General features: G+C 47.4%; 1 protein-coding gene across 1 annotated transcript; it reads right to left on the bottom strand.

Annotated features, from left to right (window-relative positions):
* Window positions 1–7,247: 7,247 nt before the first annotated feature.
* Window positions 7,248–14,414, bottom strand: LOC138663686 (oocyte zinc finger protein XlCOF22-like). Its single transcript, XM_069749981.1, has 7 exons — window positions 14,294–14,414; window positions 11,056–11,202; window positions 10,749–10,928; window positions 10,543–10,666; window positions 10,364–10,461; window positions 10,086–10,176; window positions 7,248–8,383 (listed from the first exon to the last, which is right to left on the bottom strand). Exons 2-7 carry the CDS (start codon window positions 11,131–11,133, stop codon window positions 7,362–7,364), a joined length of 1,593 nt encoding a protein of 530 aa, XP_069606082.1. The 5' UTR covers window positions 11,134–11,202; window positions 14,294–14,414; the 3' UTR covers window positions 7,248–7,361.
* Between the last annotated feature and the right edge of the window lie 4,227 nt (window positions 14,415–18,641).

The raw sequence follows: 18,641 nt of genomic DNA, 5'->3' as shown, positions 1-18,641 counted from the left end.
TCCTGGCAGAAAACGCAAGTGCGGATTTTCTACGTTTTTTACCCTTGCAGATTTCTTTTATGGAAGGGGTCAGAAACGCTGCAGCTCCACACAAAAGAAGTTGCATGCTACTTCTTTTGTTCCGCAGAGGTTTTCATGCGGATTTTCCGCAGCATTAGCACAGCATTTTTTTTTCTATTGATTTACATTGTACTGTAAATCACTGTGCAGAACTGCAGCGTTTCTGCAAGGAAAAATCCGCTGCGGATCCGCAGTAATTCCGCATCGTGTGTACACAGTTTTAATATGGTGGATCAGCTTCAACACCAAAGGACTCCGATTCGTTATACTGTGCACACACAAGAACTGTCTCTGAGCTGTGCAATGGCGTCAGTGTGCCGAGCGTGGCGGTGCCTGTTCTTTTATAACCCCCGATTATATAATACAGCCAGCCAATAACAGTAATGCCACTACCAAAATGGCTACGGCATTACAGTGACTGGCAAGCAACCCCGGCATGTTTATTGGCTGTGTAGCAGACACCAAACATGCCGGATGGTTATTCAAATTTCAGATCCGAGCAACAGCTAATGCGCACCGAGTATTTCCAAGCACCCAGATACTCAAGTGATATCCGAGTATCACCGAGCACGTTCGCTCATCCCTAGTAATTACACGACTATCTGTTACTGACAAATTGTACAAAAACATATGTAGTGTCTCCCAGTCTGAGTTATTTTTGATGATCAACAAAATAAGATTTTCCAGTAATTTATTTTCACACTCTAGGTATGATAATGGTTTCTCTCCGTGTGGGATTTTTGATGTTTAAAGGGATGTCTACTTCTTAGACAAACCCTTCTCACTGGAAAGGAAAAGATTTATCCAGCTTCTACTCCATAATTTCAAGACATGTTTAAAATGATGAATTCTTTATTTTTTGAAAATTTAAATTTAGTCAAATACAAAAGTTATTGTTTCCTTCTTGGTTGAAACATGTAGGAAAAATGTATTTAAACTAATAGAATACCAAACGCGTTTCGAAAGCAAAAGCGTTCTTAAATTTAGTTCACTGTCTCCACTATTGGACATCTCAAACAATAAGAGTAAGGTTACTTTCACACATCAAGTATAATCCGGCGAATTTTTTAAAAAAATGGATCCGTTGTTTTCTCAGACAGTTGTATTAGCGCCGGATTGCACCTGATGGCCTAATGTTTTATCCTTTTTTTGCTAGATCCGTCCAAAATTAGTTTTCCGGCAGCCAGAGAAAGCATCCAGAGGAACTTTTTTTCTGTCCGGCAGAAAACCGCACAGCGACTGATCTGGCGAAAAACGTATGAAATGTGAGGCGAAATTATCGAACCCTGCAACCGTATCCTGTTTGTGTTAAAAAAAAAACAAAAAAACAAATCATGCATTTTCCATTCTGGAATCGCTCTCTCTCACGGAAAACGAAATCCAAAGCCTATCCCTGGGCAGCACGGTAGCTCAGTGGTTAGCACTGCAGCCTTGCAGCGCTGGGGTCCTGGGTTCTAATCCCACCCAGGACAACATCTGCAAAGAGTTTGTATGTTCTCTCCGTGTTTGCGTGGGTTTCCTCCGGGCACTCCGGTTTCCTCCCACATTCCAAAGACATACTGATAGGGATTCTAGATTGTGAGCCCCAACGGGGACAGTGATGATAATGTGTATAAACTGTAAAGCGCTGCGGAATATGTTAGCGCTATATAAAAATAAAGATTATTATTATTATTATTATTATATCCCTGGTTCAAATAAATAAAAAAACAAACAAAATCAGATCCAGCAAAAAAAAAACGGATCCGTCGCAACAGTTTCACATTTTGCGGCGGATCCGTTTTTTTTTTTTAAATTCAACGGATCCTGCCTCATGGCAAAAACCTCATGTGTGAAAGTAGCCCAATTCAGAGAGCAGCCACAGCCTTGGCTTTCTGTTGATGTTCAATACATCTGTAGATAGGAACAAAGAAGCCAGCGCTGATTGGGTGCAGTGCTTGTGTTATGCAACAACCTCACATGAGCCCCGGCAACATAAGTGCCAAGATCACTGGAACAGCGCTGGCACAGAAACCGGTTTTTACGTACCGGTAATAGGATTTTACAGAGTCCACGACAGCACCCACAACGAGAGAGGGGATCCGCCCACCTTCCGGACAGGAACCTACAGGTTAAAAAGGGGCGGTCCCCCTCGCCCTCCAGTTTGTGTTCCAGAGTACAAGGGATACCGCCAATGAATCAGTACATGATAATATTATCTTAAACAATACTAAATACCACCACCTCTAAAGAGTGATCTTTAAGGCACACCTTCCAACAGAGTGCAGGAATAAGTAACTAAATGCAGGGGGGGGGGAATGTATGGGTGCTGTCGTGGACTCTGTAAAATCCTATTACCGGTACGTAAAAACCGGTTTTCCTATCGCCACGACAGCACCCACAACGAGAGACTTTCAAAGACTATTTAACTGGGAGGGACTACAGCACTAAGTACTGAACAGCCAAATTGTAAGCTGGAATTAGCTGATAGATCAAGGCGATAGTGCTTATAAAAGGTGGAAGGTGATGACCAAGTTGCCGCCTTACATATCATTTCAATGGGGACATCTGCCTTCTCCGCCCAGGATGATGCCATGGCCCGAGTGGAGTGCGCCCTGATGCCTTCTGGTGGTGTTACTCCCCTGGCAGAATAGGCAAGACATATCGCTTCTCTAATCCATCTAGCGATAGAGTTCTTCGTGACCCCAGAACCTTTTTTCTGATTCTGGAAAGAAACAAACAGAGCCCTACTCTGTCTCCAGCTTTGTGTCCTGTCCAGGTATTCTAATATCGCCCTCTTTACATCTAGAGTATGATATTTTTTCTCCTCTTCTGAACCTGGATTTTCATAGAAAGATGGTAAATAAATCTCCTGACTTCTATGAAATATAGTTGCTACTTTTGGCAAATATGCAGGATCGGGTTTTAGGACAATCTTATCCTGGAGAATTATTAGATAGGGAGGATCTACTGATAACGCATGTATATCACTGACCCTCCTGGCAGATGTTAAGGCTAAGAGTAGAGCTGTTTTTAAGGTTAAATTTTTTATAGAAATAGAGTCTAATGGCTCGAACGGAGGTTCAGTCAATGCCTCAAGTACCAAATTTAAATCCCAAGGGGGTATTCTTACAATATGGATTGGGTTCGAACGCTGACATGCCTTAATAAACCTAGCAACCCATCTATTACCAGCTATATCACTGTTATACAGAGCCCCCAAGGCTGAAACATGAACTCTCAGAGTGTTGACTGCTAAACCCAATTCCCAGCCTTTCTGAAGGAATTCTAGAATAGCTGAAATCGGAGCCTTATCTCCTAATGGTTGCTGATGAAACATAAGGAATTTTTTCCAAATTTTTGTATAGATCTTTGTAGTAATCTCCTTTCTGCTTTTCAATAAGGTAGTAATTAAAGCATTGGAGAACCCCCTCTCCTTCAGAAGCTCCCTCTCAAGTTCCAAGCCGTTAAGTGAAGAGTCTCCAAATTTGGATGACGAAACGGACCTTGAGAAAGGAGCTCCGGAACCACTGGCAACACCCAGGGATCCGTCACTGACATCGTTCTGAGGAGAGAGAACCAAGGCCTCCTGGGCCAGAAGAGGGCGATTAGGATCACTCTGGCTCCTTCTTCCCGAATCTTCCTGAGAACTATCGGAATCAGGCACATAGGAGGAAAGGCATAAGCCAGCTGGAAGTCCCAACGGACACGAAGGGAATCCACTATGAATGGTTGGTCTGCCATGTGTAAGGATGCGAACCTCCTGACCTTCCTGTTCTTTCTCGTAGCAAATAGGTCTATTAAACCCCACAGATCGACTATTTGATCGAATACCTGTTGGTCTAGGGACCACTCTCCCTGACGAAGGGAATGGCGACTGAGATAGTCCGCCTCTATATTGAGTTCTCCTTTTATATGAACTGCCGACAGGGATTGTAAGCGATTCTCGGCCAGAGACAATATCTGTGCTGTAGTGGTCATTAGGGATCGAGATCTTGTCCCCCCCTGATGATTGATATAGGCTACCACAGTCATATTGTCTGTTTGTATCTGTACATGTGCATTCCTCAGGGATGGTAGTAAGCAAAGAAGAGCCTGTTTGACTGCCACAAGCTCTCTTAGATTTGAGGAATACTGGGATTCTTGAATCGACCATTGCCCTTGGGTCAGAATGTCCTCCATATGGGCTCCCCAACCAAACGGACTGGCATCTGTTGTAATTACATTGTTCGGAGTGATGGTCCAGAGAACCCCTTTTGACAGATGTGCCAGATCGAGCCACCATCTTAGATCGTGAAGAGTGGCGGGTGATAGATCGAATTTTCTGCTCAGAGCACCATGAAGATCTTTCTCCGCTTGAAGAACCTCGTATTGAAGCATTCGAGTGTGAACCTGAGCCCATCTCACTGCCGATATACACGCAGTTAAAGATCCTAGTAGAGACATTGCGTCTCTTAAACTTAAGTTTGGAATTTTCCTTACAGCCCTGATTCTTTGGATAATCTTCTGCTTCTTCTCTTCTGGTAGGAAGGATGACTGGTCTTCTGAGTCTAGCAGAACTCCTAGAAAGATCTGACGTCTTGTGGGTTCTAGTTTTGATTTTTCCCAGTTGACTATCCACCCGAGTTCCTGTAGGGATGATATTATGGCATTTACCCTACATGTACACTGAGCAATTGAATTTCCGATTATCAAAAAATCATCTAGATAGGGCACTACAAGGGTTTCCTTTTCCCTAATATGGGCCATTACTTCCGAGATAACTTTAGTAAAAATTCTAGGTGCCATGGATAGGCCAAAGGGCATTGCCAAATATTGGAAATGTTTAATCTGATGGTTTACCCATACTGCCATCCTGAGGAATTGCTGGTGATTTCTGTGAACTGGAAGATGGTAGTACGCATCTTTTAGATCCAAGACCGACATGTAGCACCTAGGAAACAAAAGCTTAGTTGTTGACTTAATGGATTCCATCTTAAAAGCGTGGTACTGAAGATATCTATTCAATTTACGTAAATTTATGATAGTCCTAAAGGACCCATCAGGTTTAGAGATTAAGAATAGCGGAGAATAAAAGCCCGTCTTCTCCTGATGTTTTGGTACTTCTTCAATAACCCGCTTTGTAAGCAATTGTTGGATCTCTAATTCTAAGGCCTGTTGTTGGGCCGGCGTGTCCAGTGATGTTATCACAAAATGATTTGGTGGAGTTCTCAAAAATTCTAATTTTAATCCTGACTCAACCACCCCCATTATCCAGGCACTAGAAGTAATCTTTTCCCATTTTTCTGAGAAGAACTTTAGTCTTCCCCCTACTGGTAGATCAGTATTATCTGTAATTACGTCTACGTCTTGAGAAAGATGGAGGGTTCTTATAGTATCCACCTTTCTTCTTTTGATCCGATGTTTCCCAGTCGCGATTATTTCCCTGCTGGTCTGACTGGAATCTTCTGAAGGGCATGCGTCTCCGGAAGGCATTCCTAAAAGTGGGATTAAATGTTTTAGGGAATCCCTTCTTTCTGTCTTCTGCCTTTGCCAGGATGTCATCCAGCACCGGGCCGAATAGGTACTCACCCCTACATGGAATGGAGCACAATTTAGCTTTTGCCTGAGCATCCCCCTTCCAGGGCTTCAGCCAAAGTGCCCGTCGGGCTGCGTTTGAGAGACCCGCCGATCTTGCAGCCAATTTCAGGGAATCAATCGATGCATCCGCTAGATAAGCCGCTCCTTCCCTGATCTGAGACAGGGAGTTTAACAATTTATCCCTGGGTACTTTTGCTTTAAGCTGCTCCTCCAGCTGAGTTACCCAGACCATAACTGATCTTGCCGTACAGGTGCCTGCGATTGCGGGCTTAAAGGCTCCAGATGATGCTTCCCACACCTTCTTAAGGAGCATGTCAGCCTTCCTGTCTGAAGGATCTTTAAGGAGTCCTACATCCTCCAATGGTAGCGAGCCTGTTTTCGAGGTAAAGGCTACTGCCGCATCTATTTTTGGGATCTTCATCCACTGGGATAAGGTGTCATCTTCAAAGGGGTACCTTCTTTTTGCGGCCGAAGGTAAGAACCCTTTATCCAGTTTGTCCCACTCCCGTTTGACCAGATCTTTAATGGTCTCTACTACCGGGAAAGCTTTGCGACTTCTCTGGCTCAGCCCTGCGAACATGATTTCCTGGGTTGTCTTAGGCTCTTTACTCTCAGCTACACCCATCGTCGCACGGACTGCCTTAATTAAAGCCTCCATATTATCTGTGGCAAAGCAAGGCCTTCCTTCCTCATCTGAGGAGGATGGTGATGAACTCTCCGAGCACTCGCCCTCTTGCAATGAAGGGCTGGAATCGGATACCATATCCATACTAATTTTCTCATGCCGTTTAGATTTAAGAGAAGATTTTATCTCTTCCCTGATTACTTCCCTCAAATCCGATACACGAAGGGGGGCCTCTTCCTCTAACGTGCGGCATATACACGTCTGACATAATCTCTTTACATAGGTGTCAGGTAGTGGTTCCATGCATAATGCACACTGCTTATGTTTGGATTTTGAGACCTTCTTCCCCTACAATAAAACATAGTATAGAAGACAATTGTATCAGCCAGTGGCTCAGATATAACACTCACCACTGCTGATGAAATTAGAGTACCGGTTTCTGAGGGGGTGAGGTGCGATGTGGCGTGCCAGGATCCTGCTGCCCGCGTGCCACATCTCCACTCTGAGATCTGCTGCTGCTCCTTTGCTGCTCTCCTTTTCGGTGTTCGGCGTCTCCTGTGGAAGACATATCGCCGCACACCACTCACCAAGCGCTGCCTTCTTTTCAAAGGTCCCGCGCTCCTCCTCCCGGCCTCCTCCGGAAGTCGTTAGCTCACTTCCGGGTCATAAGCGCCGACCTGCTCCCGCAGTGTCGCGCGCGTGTGGACGACCCAGGGCGGCGTGCCTTCCTCTGGGAACGCCACCTCGGCGTTCAGCCGCTCCTTGCCAGACGAGGGGGGAAGCTGGACACAGAACTTCCCCCGACGCTGCTTCCGGGCCCCCGACTCTGCCGTTCTCACCTGGACACCGCACAGAGGCTTGGCGGACCCGGGTAGGTGAAACGACCTGTAGGCTCCCGCCGTCCGGACAGGAACCCAAACTGGAGGGCGAGGGGGACCGCCCCTTTTTAACCTGTAGGTTCCTGTCCGGAAGGTGGGCGGATCCCCTCTCTCGTTGTGGGTGCTGTCGTGGCGATAGGAAAAGTGAGTATGAGTTTTTTTTTTTATTTGAAATAGGCCAAACATGAAGAATGACAAAGAGGTTGTCCTAGTAATGGAAATCCCCTTTAAGAAATACATTATGAAGACGAAAAAGGCTTCTTCCCTATGTGACTTCTTTGGTGTATAACAACATTGAATTTCTTGTTAAAACATTTCCCACATTCTGGACAGGAAAAAGGCTTCTCCCCTGTGTGGGTTCTCTGGTGGTTAACCAAAGCTGACTTCTGATTAAAACATTTCCAACATTCTGAACAGGAAAAAGGCCTCTCCCCTGAGTGGGTTCTCTGGTGCCTAACTAAATCTGATTTCTGATTAAAACATTTCCCACATTCTGAACAGGAAAAAGGCTTCTCCCCTGTGTGACAACTTTGGTGTACAACAAGATTCCATTTTTGGCTAAAATATTTCCCACATTCCGAACAGGAAAAAGGCTTCTCCCCTGTGTGAGTTCTCAGGTGGCTATCAAGATGTGCTTTCCGGGTATAACATTTCCTACATTCTGAACATGAAAACGGCTTCTTCCCTGTGTGGGTTCTTTGGTGAGAAACAAGATGGCATTTCTGGTTAAAACATTTCCCACATTCTGGACATAAAAAAGGCTTTTCCCCTGTGTGGGTTCTCTGGTGCTTAACTAAGTCTGATTTCTGCGTAAAACATTTTCCACATTCTGAACAAGAAAAAGGCTTCTCCTCTGTGTGGGTTCTTTGGTGTCTTACAAGACGTGACTTGAGCTTAAAACATTTCACACACTTGGAACAAGAAAATCTTTTCTCTGCTGAGTGAATTTTTTGATGTTTAAGAAAAGACTTGTCAATGGGAAACTGGTTTCTATATTCTGAATATGAACATGGCTTCTTTGATTTAGGAGTATTTACATTTTTAATGATTATTTTGTGACTTTGATTTTCCTTAGTAGTCGGTAGTGAATCAGGAGATAGGACCTGTTTCAAAGGATCAGATAACAGATCTTTGCTGTGAAGGGATGATGCTATATCTGGAGTAATGGTATTCACATCAATTGCATCCTGTGGGATATCAAGATTATCTGATTTAAAAATTGTAGATATAAGTTGTCCCTCTGATCTCCTGGTATAGTCATCTGCCAAGATATAAAACAATTATTATTTTTGAATAAAATGTCTTTGAATTTCATTTAACATTTTTACTTAAACTGTCTGTATAGAAAATCTCATAGCTTGAAACAGTAGAGCGTGGTCTTAAATTGTTTGTTCATTCTGCCTCTCAAATATGGAATAAAAAGCCACAAAGAAATATTATGTAGACAAACATAATACCAATAAAAACTTCTATTCATTTCACAAAAAACAAGTCCCCAGTCATCCCCAGTCAGTGGAAAACAGAGGTTTCCACATTATTAGTGGCTCAAAAGCTCTTGAAAAGCAACATGCCTTCAATAAACCAGTCCACCAACAAAGTGAAATTTCCACCTTGCTTCTGAGCTTTGCTGTGTGCCCAAACCACTGAGAGGGGATGACACACTCAGCTGCTTCCCAAGGTAGACACAGGAACGTTTCTTGTAGTAGATCACCTGCTGGTTTGGTCTGGACAGCATAGACCATAGCAGCGTTTAGCAAAATAAACAGAGCCTTCTGGCATAACAGTGAACAAAAAAAAAAAAAAAAAGATAACATAAGACAAAGTCCACTTGTCTGAGGTATGTGCCTGCTCAGACCACCAGGTGTATGCAGCTCCACCTGGAGCTGCCATTTGGAGACTTGATCTCTCCAAAAACCACAACCCACACTGACTCAAGTCAAGCTTTTTAAAAGGGACTCTGTCACCTGAATTTGGAGGGAACAATTTTCAGCCACAGGGGCGGGGTTTTCGGGTGTTTGATTCACCCTTTCCTTACCAGAGCATGTGATGATCACCTGACTGTGACATCATCCCAGGTCCTCTCAGTACATATGCCGGTGACAGCTCTGCAGGTAGAGATATGGTGGGCACCCTCCCACCCACACTATGGGTGCCCACATCTGTAACTTTAATGCAGCCCTCCCAACACATAGTATGCTGGAGCAAAATATCTGTTGTTATTGTACAGAATTCACACTTGGCCCTCACTGCACATTTAATGTTGTTGATCATAAAAGCAAAGTTGACACCAGAAAGACTGAACTTCAACTTGTAGGGACCATATGAGCACATTCAGCAGCACAGAAGGGAGAGAAGGGAGATTCATCCAACAAGATATCAGAGTTCAAGGAAGCCAACAGCATCATTACCCTCCACTTTCTCTTACAGGCCCATTATAATATTTTCCTTCAAGTTATATTCTAACTTGTCAGTGCATTCTACGTACAGCGTCATTTGCATTTGTAGTTTACAGATCTGGGCAGGTAAGAGTCAGCATCTTCCAATTCAAGGGGGTAGGTGAATCCTTGTTGTAAGTTCTATTGAAAAGGATTTCACAATTTCACAAAGTGAGGCTGCAGTCACACTATCAGTATTTGGTCAGTATTTTACATCAGTATGTGTAAGCCAAAACCAGGAGTGGGTGATAAATACAGAAGTGGTGCATATGTTTCTATTATACTTTTCCTCTAATTGTTCCACTCCTGGTTTTGGCTAAAAATACTGATGTAAAATACTGACCAAATACTGCTAGTGTGACGGCAGCCTAATTGTAACATTTCCAAATGGAAGAGAATGTTGCGGTCTAAAGGCAAAATGGTGATCACACGATTGTAATACAGCCGGACTACACCACCGATAATGCAGCCACAGCCGGTGAGTGAGAAGAATCTGTGATTTCTCTGCATTTAGTGGTCACTACTCACCTGGGTAATCAAATCTAGGAATCTTCTCTTTACGCCCCTCATCACCCCTCACATATGTTGCTATAGTATTAATATGGGTCAGATCTTCACCCTGAAAACAGTCACAGACAGATGGAGAAGTCCCATCTATGATCAGCTCTAATCCTGCAATTTCCACCGTTCTCATTACACAAGTATAAAACATGGAATACTTGTAGATAAGACAAGACTGAACACAAGACCTTCACAGCCGTCTACACATCATAGGGGAGATCTCATGACAACTTCTCTCCATCTACCTGATGATCCTGAGGAACATTGGGATCTTCTTGTTTACAATCCTGTGGAAGAAGAGGACGGGGACATCTCTCTGGTGATGTCCTCTTACTGTATTGATCTGGAGGAAACAAATACAGGTACTGAAATCAGTCATAACATACATAATTATAGTCCGTATGTATTTAGTCCTGTCTATTACCTAGAGATGCGAGTGTCTGGGAAACCTCCATCATGACGTCCTTGTACAGATCTTTGTGTCCTTCTAAATATTCCCACTCCTCCATGGAGAAATAGACGGCGACATCCTGACACCTTATAGGAACCTGACACATACAATGATACCATCATCCCCCGATCCCTTCATAGCATTACTGTTTAATGTCCCATTATTCCCAGCAGTGTCACCTCTCCAGTCAGCAGCTCAATCATCTTGTAGATGAGTTCTAGGATCTTCTGGTCATTGATGTCTTCATGTATCAGGGTGTGAGGTGGAGGTCCCGTGATTGGGCTCAGGGGTCTTCCCCTATCCTCAGACACAGGGTCTTGACATTGCTCACTAGAGGTCTTCTTCACTACTGTGTAATCCTGGTAATGAAGAGACATTAATAAATCTCACTACGGACATCTCTAGAGTCCTCACTTCTCCAGTTCTGTCCAGCTGTTATTCCCATAGACAAGAATGACGTAATGTGACGTCATCTGAATCTCTCACCTCTCCAGTAAGCCGGAAGAGGATCTCTAGGGTGAGGTGTAATATCCTCTCCGCCATCTTGTCTCTGTCGATATCCATTCTTGATGGGCAAGTCAAAAAGATTCTCTTATATAGATCTTCACTGAGAGGATCCAATATTGTAGAGCCCTGAATGAGAACATGAGCCGATGTAACATCTTAAAAATCCTGTAATAATACAATTACTGGAGATAATAAGAGAAACATATGAAGAGATAGAACGTGTAGATGTTGTATTCTTTAGTCTTGTATGGGACTAGAACACATGTTGAGTTGCTGACCAAGGGCTCATACTCACCTGCGAGAAACTCGGATGAGTCTCACACGTCAATACCCGGCGCTGCTGCTGGCACTCAGGAGCGGAGCGTGAGGATGCATGTATTCCTATGCGGCCGCACGCTCCGATCTGAGTGCCGGCAGTAGCGCCGGGTATTAATATGCGAGACTCATCTGAGTTTCTCGCAGGTGAGCATGAGCCCTTAAGGCCCCATCACACATAGCGAGATCGCTGCTGAGTCACAAGTTTTGTGACGCAACAGCGATCTCAGTAGCGATCTCGCTATGTGTGACACGTACCAGCGATCAGGCCCCTGCTGTGAGATCGCTGGTCGTGTCGGAATGGCCTGGGCCATTTTTTGATCGTTGAGGTCCCGCTGACATCGCTGAATCGGCGTGTGTGACGCCGATTCAGCGATATCTTCGCTGGTAACCAGGGTAAACATCGGGTAACTAAGCGCAGGGCCGAGCTTAGTAACCCGATGTTTACCCTGGTTACCATCCTAAAAGTAAAAAAACAAACGCTACATACTTACCTATCGCTGTCTGTCCTCGGCGCTCTGCTTCTCTGGTCTGGCTGTGAGCGCCGGGCAGCCGCTCTGCTTTCCGGCCGCTGTGCTCACAGCCAGACCAGAGAAGCAGAGCGCCGGGGACAGACAGCGGTAGGTAAGTATGTAGCGTTTGTTTTTTTTTTACTTTAACGATGGTAACCAGGGTAAACATCGGGTTACTAAGCGCGGCCCTGCGCTTAGTTACCCGATGTTTACCCTGGTTACCGGGGACCTGGGGATCGTTGGTCGCTGGAGAGCTGTCTGTGTGACAGCTCTCCAGCGATCAAACAGCGACGCTGCAGTGATCCGGATCGTTGTCGGTATCGCTGCAGCGTCGCTATGTGTGACGGGGCCTTAAGACATCTCCTCCATGCTCCTAATCACTGGTTATGTTGCTCACTGCATCAGCAACTGATTAGCTCTAGGAATCACAAGTTCGTTAAGACTGACCATGAAATACAGAGACTGGTGGGGACCCAAGCAGCAATGGTATTTGTATTATTTTACAACATACTGCGTTTTTCCCTGACATCTTCTAAGAGAATCTATATATTTAGGCCACAGACAACAAGCAGTTTCTTCCTCGTAGTCGGCAGCTGAACACGTTTCTCATAGACTCATCTTCCATAACGCTAATTCTCGTCACATTTACAGACACTGGAATCGGCATTAGCAATACTGCAGGAGATAATCATTACACATGACAGGAGAAATAACTACTTCATGATGAAGACGACATCTTCATCTTCTAAAACAGATCTAGAAACATATTTGGCCACAGTCGGTCACAGACTCCATCACCACTGGCCGTCTATATGAAGGTTTCCCGTCTTCCCCAGAATGTAATCTGATTCACACACAGAAGTTTAAGGCTTTTATAAAAGCTTTTATCTTCAGAAGTTCAAGACAGGAGATATTTGATGCCAATATCTGCAAGCAATGTGTTTTTTTCCTTGTGGAAATGACGTGTTTTTTTTGTTTTTTTTTATGTCCATCTCCCGCCCCCCCCCCCCCCCCAAAAAAAAAAAAAAAAAAAAAATTGGGGAATTTCGATACTGTGGGAACATTATACTGTGTTTGGGGGCCAAGAATCGAACACCATACTATTAGAATAACATGTTTCCGTCACAAAAAAACCCTGCCCTTGTAGTACTGCAGCACATAGGAGTTAAATCCTGGATGAGAGGCTTCCCTGCTGTCCTAAAATAGTGTCCCTCTACTTATGGACCAGGCACTGAATGTCATTGAAATGGTTATTCAAAACTTTTAACTCTCTCCTTCGTCCACCGCTGCTGCCCCCTCCAACCTCCTTTATCTCTGCTGGGGACTTTGCCACACACTTCAAAAATAAGATCGACCAAACAAGGCAAGTCTTTATTGTTCAACCACCACAACCCCTTTGTATACCAGACCAATGCCCTTCCCCATAACCTCCCTCTCCAACATCACTGAAGGCCAGCTTAATTGTCTTCTCTCCTATTTACACCTCAAGACTTGTGCACTAGACCCCATCCCATCATTTTACAGATCCTCTCCTCTTTTGGCATCAAAGACTTTGCCCTATCCTGGATCTCATCATACCTTTCCAACAGCACATTCAGGGTCTCCCACTCCCAACACTACCTCCTCATCCCACCCTCTCTGTTGGAGTCCCCCAAGGCTCTGTTCTAGGACCCCTACTCTTCTCAATCTTTACACTTGGCCTGGGACAACTCATAAAGTTCCATGGATTCCAGTACCACCTTTATGCTGATGACATTCAGATCTACCTCTCTGGCCCAGACGTCACCTATATGCTGTCCAGAATCCCAGAGTGTCTATCAGCCATATCCTTCTCCTCTCGCTTCCTCAAACTCAAGGTGGACAAAACCGAATTAACTATCTTTCCTCCATCTCACAGTTATTCCTTACCTCATCTATCACAATAAATTACATCACGCTTACAGCCTGCAATGACCCCGCTGCCTCCTCACCACTAGCACCTCACCAACACCGGAGCTGCTGCAACCCCCCAACCTACTGTCTCCTTCCACACCATCCTGTAGAATGTAAGTCCGCAAGGGCAGGGACCTCGCCCCTCTATCAGTCTGTCATTGTTAGTTTGCTTACTGTAAGTGATATCTGTAATTTCTATGTAACCCCTTCTTATGTACAGCACCATGGAGTCAATGTTGCTATACAAATAAATAATAATATAACATTTATAACAACCCCACAATTTGCGAATCTTCAGAGTAAATCGCTCTCTCCCCATTGGATTAGAGTTGATGCTATGAAGCTAAAGTGACTAAACAGACTTTCTGTCACCTCCATAAAGGGGCACTTTTCCGTGTTTGTCAGAACTGTCCGAGGATTATTAGAGGTGATAGTTTCCCCCCAATTAGAGGGGACACCTGTGGATATTGGGGTCTTTACTTGGTAAAGTGCTGGAATCACTTTCTCCTAAAGGGTTAAAAGGTGTCTGTAACTTCAATGTCTTTCTATGAAGCTTCTTCTCTGAACTTTCTTCCTGTTTTCTGCCGTATTTCTATTACTCTCCGGAATCAGGAATGTATTAAGTTCTATAGAAACTGGGGAGAAAGAATCATTTCTAATTCTGTGTTTCCAGGGAATTGGCTGCGATATCTCATGTGCAATATATTCCTAGTATTAATGCACCAGTAATGGGGAATCTACACATCCCTCCACCGCAGAGCCGCACTCCACATGGACAATAATGGAGCCTCCAGCACCGACCTCCACCCGCAGAGCCACACTCCACATAGAGAATAATGGAGCCTCCAGCACCGACCTCCACCCGCAGAGCCGCACTCCACATAGAGAATAACGGAGCCTCCAGCACCGACCTCCACCCGCAGAGCCACACTCCACATAGAGAATAATGGAGCCTCCAGCACCGACCTCCACCCGCACTCCACATAGAGAATAACGGAGCCTCCAGCACCGACCTCCACCCGCAGAGCCACACTCCACAGAGAATAATGGAGCCTCCAGCCCCAACCTACACCCGCAGAGCCACACTCCACAGAGAATAATGGAGCCTCCAGCCCCAACCTACACCCGCAGAGCCACACTCCACAGAGAATAATGGAGCCTCCAGCACCGACCTCCACCCGCAGAGCCGCACTCAACATAGAGAATAATGGAGCCTCCAGCACCGACCTCCACCCGCAGAGCCGCACTCCACATAGAGAATAATGGAGCCTCCAGCACCGACCTCCACCCGCAGAGCCACACTCCACATAGAGAATAATGGAGCCTCCAGCACCGACCTCCACCCGCACTCCACATAGAGAATAATGGAGCCTCCAGCACCGACCTCCACCCGCAGAGCCGCACTCCACATAGAGAATAATGGAGCCTCCAGCACCGACCTCCACCCGCAGAGCCGCACTCCACATAGAGAATAATGGAGCCTCCAGCACCGACCTCCACCCGCAGAGCCGCACTCCAAATAGAGAATAATGGAGCCTCCAGCACCGACCTCCACCCGCAGAGCCACACTCCACATAGAGAATAATGGAGCCTCCAGCACCGACCTCCACCCGCACTCCACATAGAGAATAATGGAGCCTCCAGCACCGACCTCCACCCGCAGAGCCACACTCCACAGAGAATAATGGAGCCTCCAGCACCGACCTCCACCCGCACTCCACATAGAGAATAATGGAGCCTCCAGCACCGACCTCCACCCGCAGAGCCGCACTCCACATAGAGAATAATGGAGCCTCCAGCACCGACCTCCACCCGCAGAGCCACACTCCACATAGAGAATAATGGAGCCTTCAGCACCGACCTTCACCCGCACTCCACATAGAGAATAATGGAGCCTCCAGCACCGACCTCCACCCGCAGAGCCACACTCCACATAGAGAATAATGGAGCCTCCAGCACCGACCTCCACCCGCACTCCACATAGAGAATAATGGAGCCTCCAGCACCGACCTCCACCCGCAGAGCCGCACTCCACATAGAGAATAATGGAGCCTCCAGCACCGACCTCCACCCGCAGAGCCGCCCTCCACATAGAGAATAATGGAGCCTCCGGCACCGACCTCCACCCGCAGAGCCACACTCCACATAGAGAATAATGGAGCCTGCAGCACCGACCTCCACCCGCAGAGCCACACTCCACATAGAGAATAATGGAGCCTCCAGCACCGACCTCCACCCGCAGAGCCGCACTCACATAGAGAATAATGGAGCCTCCAGCACCGACCTCCACCCTCAGAGCCGCACTCCACATAGAGAATAATGGAGCCTCCAGCCCCGACCTCCACCCGCAGAGCCACACTCCACATAGAGAATAATGGAGCCACCAGCACCGACCTCCACCCGCAGAGCCGCACTCCACATAGAGAATAATGGGGCCTCCAGCACCGACCTCCACCCGCAGAGCCGCACTCCACATAGAGAATAATGGAGCCTCCAGCACCGACCTCCACCTGCAGAGCCGCACTCCACATAGAGAATAATGGAGCCTCCAGCACCGACCTCCACCCGCAGAGCCGCACTCCACATAGAGAATAATGGAGCCTCCAGCACCGACCTCCACCCGCAGAGCCACACTCCACATAGAGAATAATGGAGCCTCCAGCACCGACCTCCACCCGCAGAGCCGCACTCCATATAGAGAATAATGGAGCCTCCAGCACCGACCTCCACCCGCAGAGCCACCGACCTCCACCCGCACTCCACATAGAGAATAATGGAGCCTCCAGCACCGACCTCCACCCGCAGAGCCACACTCCACATAGAGAATAATGGAGCCTCCAGCACCGACCTCCACCCGCAGAGCCGCACTCCATATAGAGAATAATGGAGCCTCCAGCACCGACCTCCACCCGCAGAGCCACACTCCACATAGAGAATAATGGAGCCTCCAGCACCGACCTCCACCCGCAGAGCCGCACTCCACATAGAGAATGGATCCTCCAGAACCGACCTCCACCCCCAGAGCCGCACTCCACAGAGAATAATGGAGCCTCCAGCACCGACCTCCAGCCGCAGAGCAGCACTCCACATAGAGAATAATGGATCTTCCAGCACCGACCTCCACCCACAGAGCCGCACTCCACATAGAGAATAATGGATCCTCCAGCACCTACCTCCACCCGCAGAGCCGCACTTCACATAGAGAATAATGGAGCCTCAAGCACCGACCTCCACCCGCAGAGCCACACTCCACATAGAGAATAATGGAGCCTCCAGCACCGACCTCCAGCCGCAGAGCCGCACTCCACATAGAGAATAATGGAGCCTCCAGCACCGACCTCCACCTGCAGAGCCACACTCCACATAGAGAATAATGGAGCCTCCAGCACCGACCTCCAGCCGCAGAGCAGCACTCCACATAGTGAATAATGGAGCCTCCAGCACCTCCCTCCACCCGCAGAGCCGCACTCCACATAGAGAATAATGGTGCCTCCAGCACCGACCTCCACCCCCAGAGCCGCACTCCACATAGAGAATAATGGAGCCTCCAGCACCGACCTCCACTCGCAGAGCCGCACTCCACAGAGAATAATGGAGCCTCCGGCACCGACCTCCAGCCACAGAGCAGCACTCCACATAGAGAATAATGGAGCCTCCAGCACCGACCTCCACCCGCAGAGCAGCACTCCACATAGAGAATAAAGGAGCCTCCAGCACCGACCTCCACCCGCAGAGCCGCACTCCACATAGAGAATAATGGATCCTCCAGCACATCCCTCCACCCGCAGAGCCACACTCCACATAGAGAATAATGGATCCTCCAGCACATCCCTCCACCCGCAGAGCCGCACTCCACATATAGAATAATGGAGCCTCCAGCATTGACCTCCACCCGCAGAGCCGCACTCCACATAGAGAATAATGGAGCCTCCAGCACCGACCTCCACCCACAGAGCCGCACTTCACATAGAGAATAATGGAGCCTCCAGCACCGACCTCCACCCGCAGAGCCGCACTCCACATAGAGAATAATGGAGCCTCCAGCACCGACCTCCACCCGCAGAGCCGCACTCCACATATAGAATAATGGAGCCTCCAGCACCGACCACCACCCGCAGAACCGCACTCCACATAGAGAATAATGGAGCCTCCAGCACCGACCTCCAGCCGCAGAGCAGCACTCCACATAGAGAATAATGGATCTTCCAGCACCTACCTCCACCCGCAGAGCCGCACTTCACATAGAGAATAATGGAGCCTCAAGCACCGACCTCCACCCGCAGAGCCGCACTTCACATAGAGAATAATGGAGCCTCCAGCACCGACCTCCACATAGAGAATAATGGAGCCTCCAGCACCGACCTCCACCCACAGAGCCGCACTTCACATAGAGAATAATGGAGCCTCCAGCACCGACCTCCACCCGCAGAGCCGCACTCCACATAGAGAATAATGGAGCCTCCAGCACCGACCTCCACCCGCAGAGCCGCACTCCACATATAGAATAATGGAGCCTCCAGCACCGACCACCACCCGCAGAACCGCACTCCACATAGAGAATAATGGAGCCTCCAGCACCGACCTCCAGCCGCAGAGCAGCACTCCACATAGAGAATAATGGATCTTCCAGCACCTACCTCCACCCGCAGAGCCGCACTTCACATAGAGAATAATGGAGCCTCAAGCACCGACCTCCACCCGCAGAGCCGCACTCCACATAGAGAATAATGGAGCCTTCAGCACCGACCTCCACCCGCAGAGCCGCCCTCCACATAGAGAATAATGGAGCCTCCAGCACCGACCTCC

Source organism: Ranitomeya imitator, chromosome 2 (assembly GCF_032444005.1).
Source record: "Ranitomeya imitator isolate aRanImi1 chromosome 2, aRanImi1.pri, whole genome shotgun sequence".
NCBI classification, from domain to species: Eukaryota; Metazoa; Chordata; class Amphibia; order Anura; family Dendrobatidae; genus Ranitomeya; species Ranitomeya imitator.
Note: the sequence above shows the minus strand (reverse complement) of the source record. Positions and strands in the feature narration are given on the sequence as shown.

What these genes read in the sequence shown, in the direction of transcription:
- LOC138663686 (XM_069749981.1), bottom strand. Translation starts at nt 11,133, where the DNA reads ATGGATATCGACAGAGACAAGATGGCGGAGAGGATATTACACCTCACC. An exon ending in TTGAGCTGCTGACTGGAGAG is followed by an intron (nt 10,667 to 10,748) that starts GTGACACTGCTG and finishes TGTATGTGTCAG; the next exon opens with GTTCCTATAAGGTGTCAGGA. An exon ending in CCAGACACTCGCATCTCTAG is followed by an intron (nt 10,462 to 10,542) that starts GTAATAGACAGG and finishes TGTTTCCTCCAG; the next exon opens with ATCAATACAGTAAGAGGACA.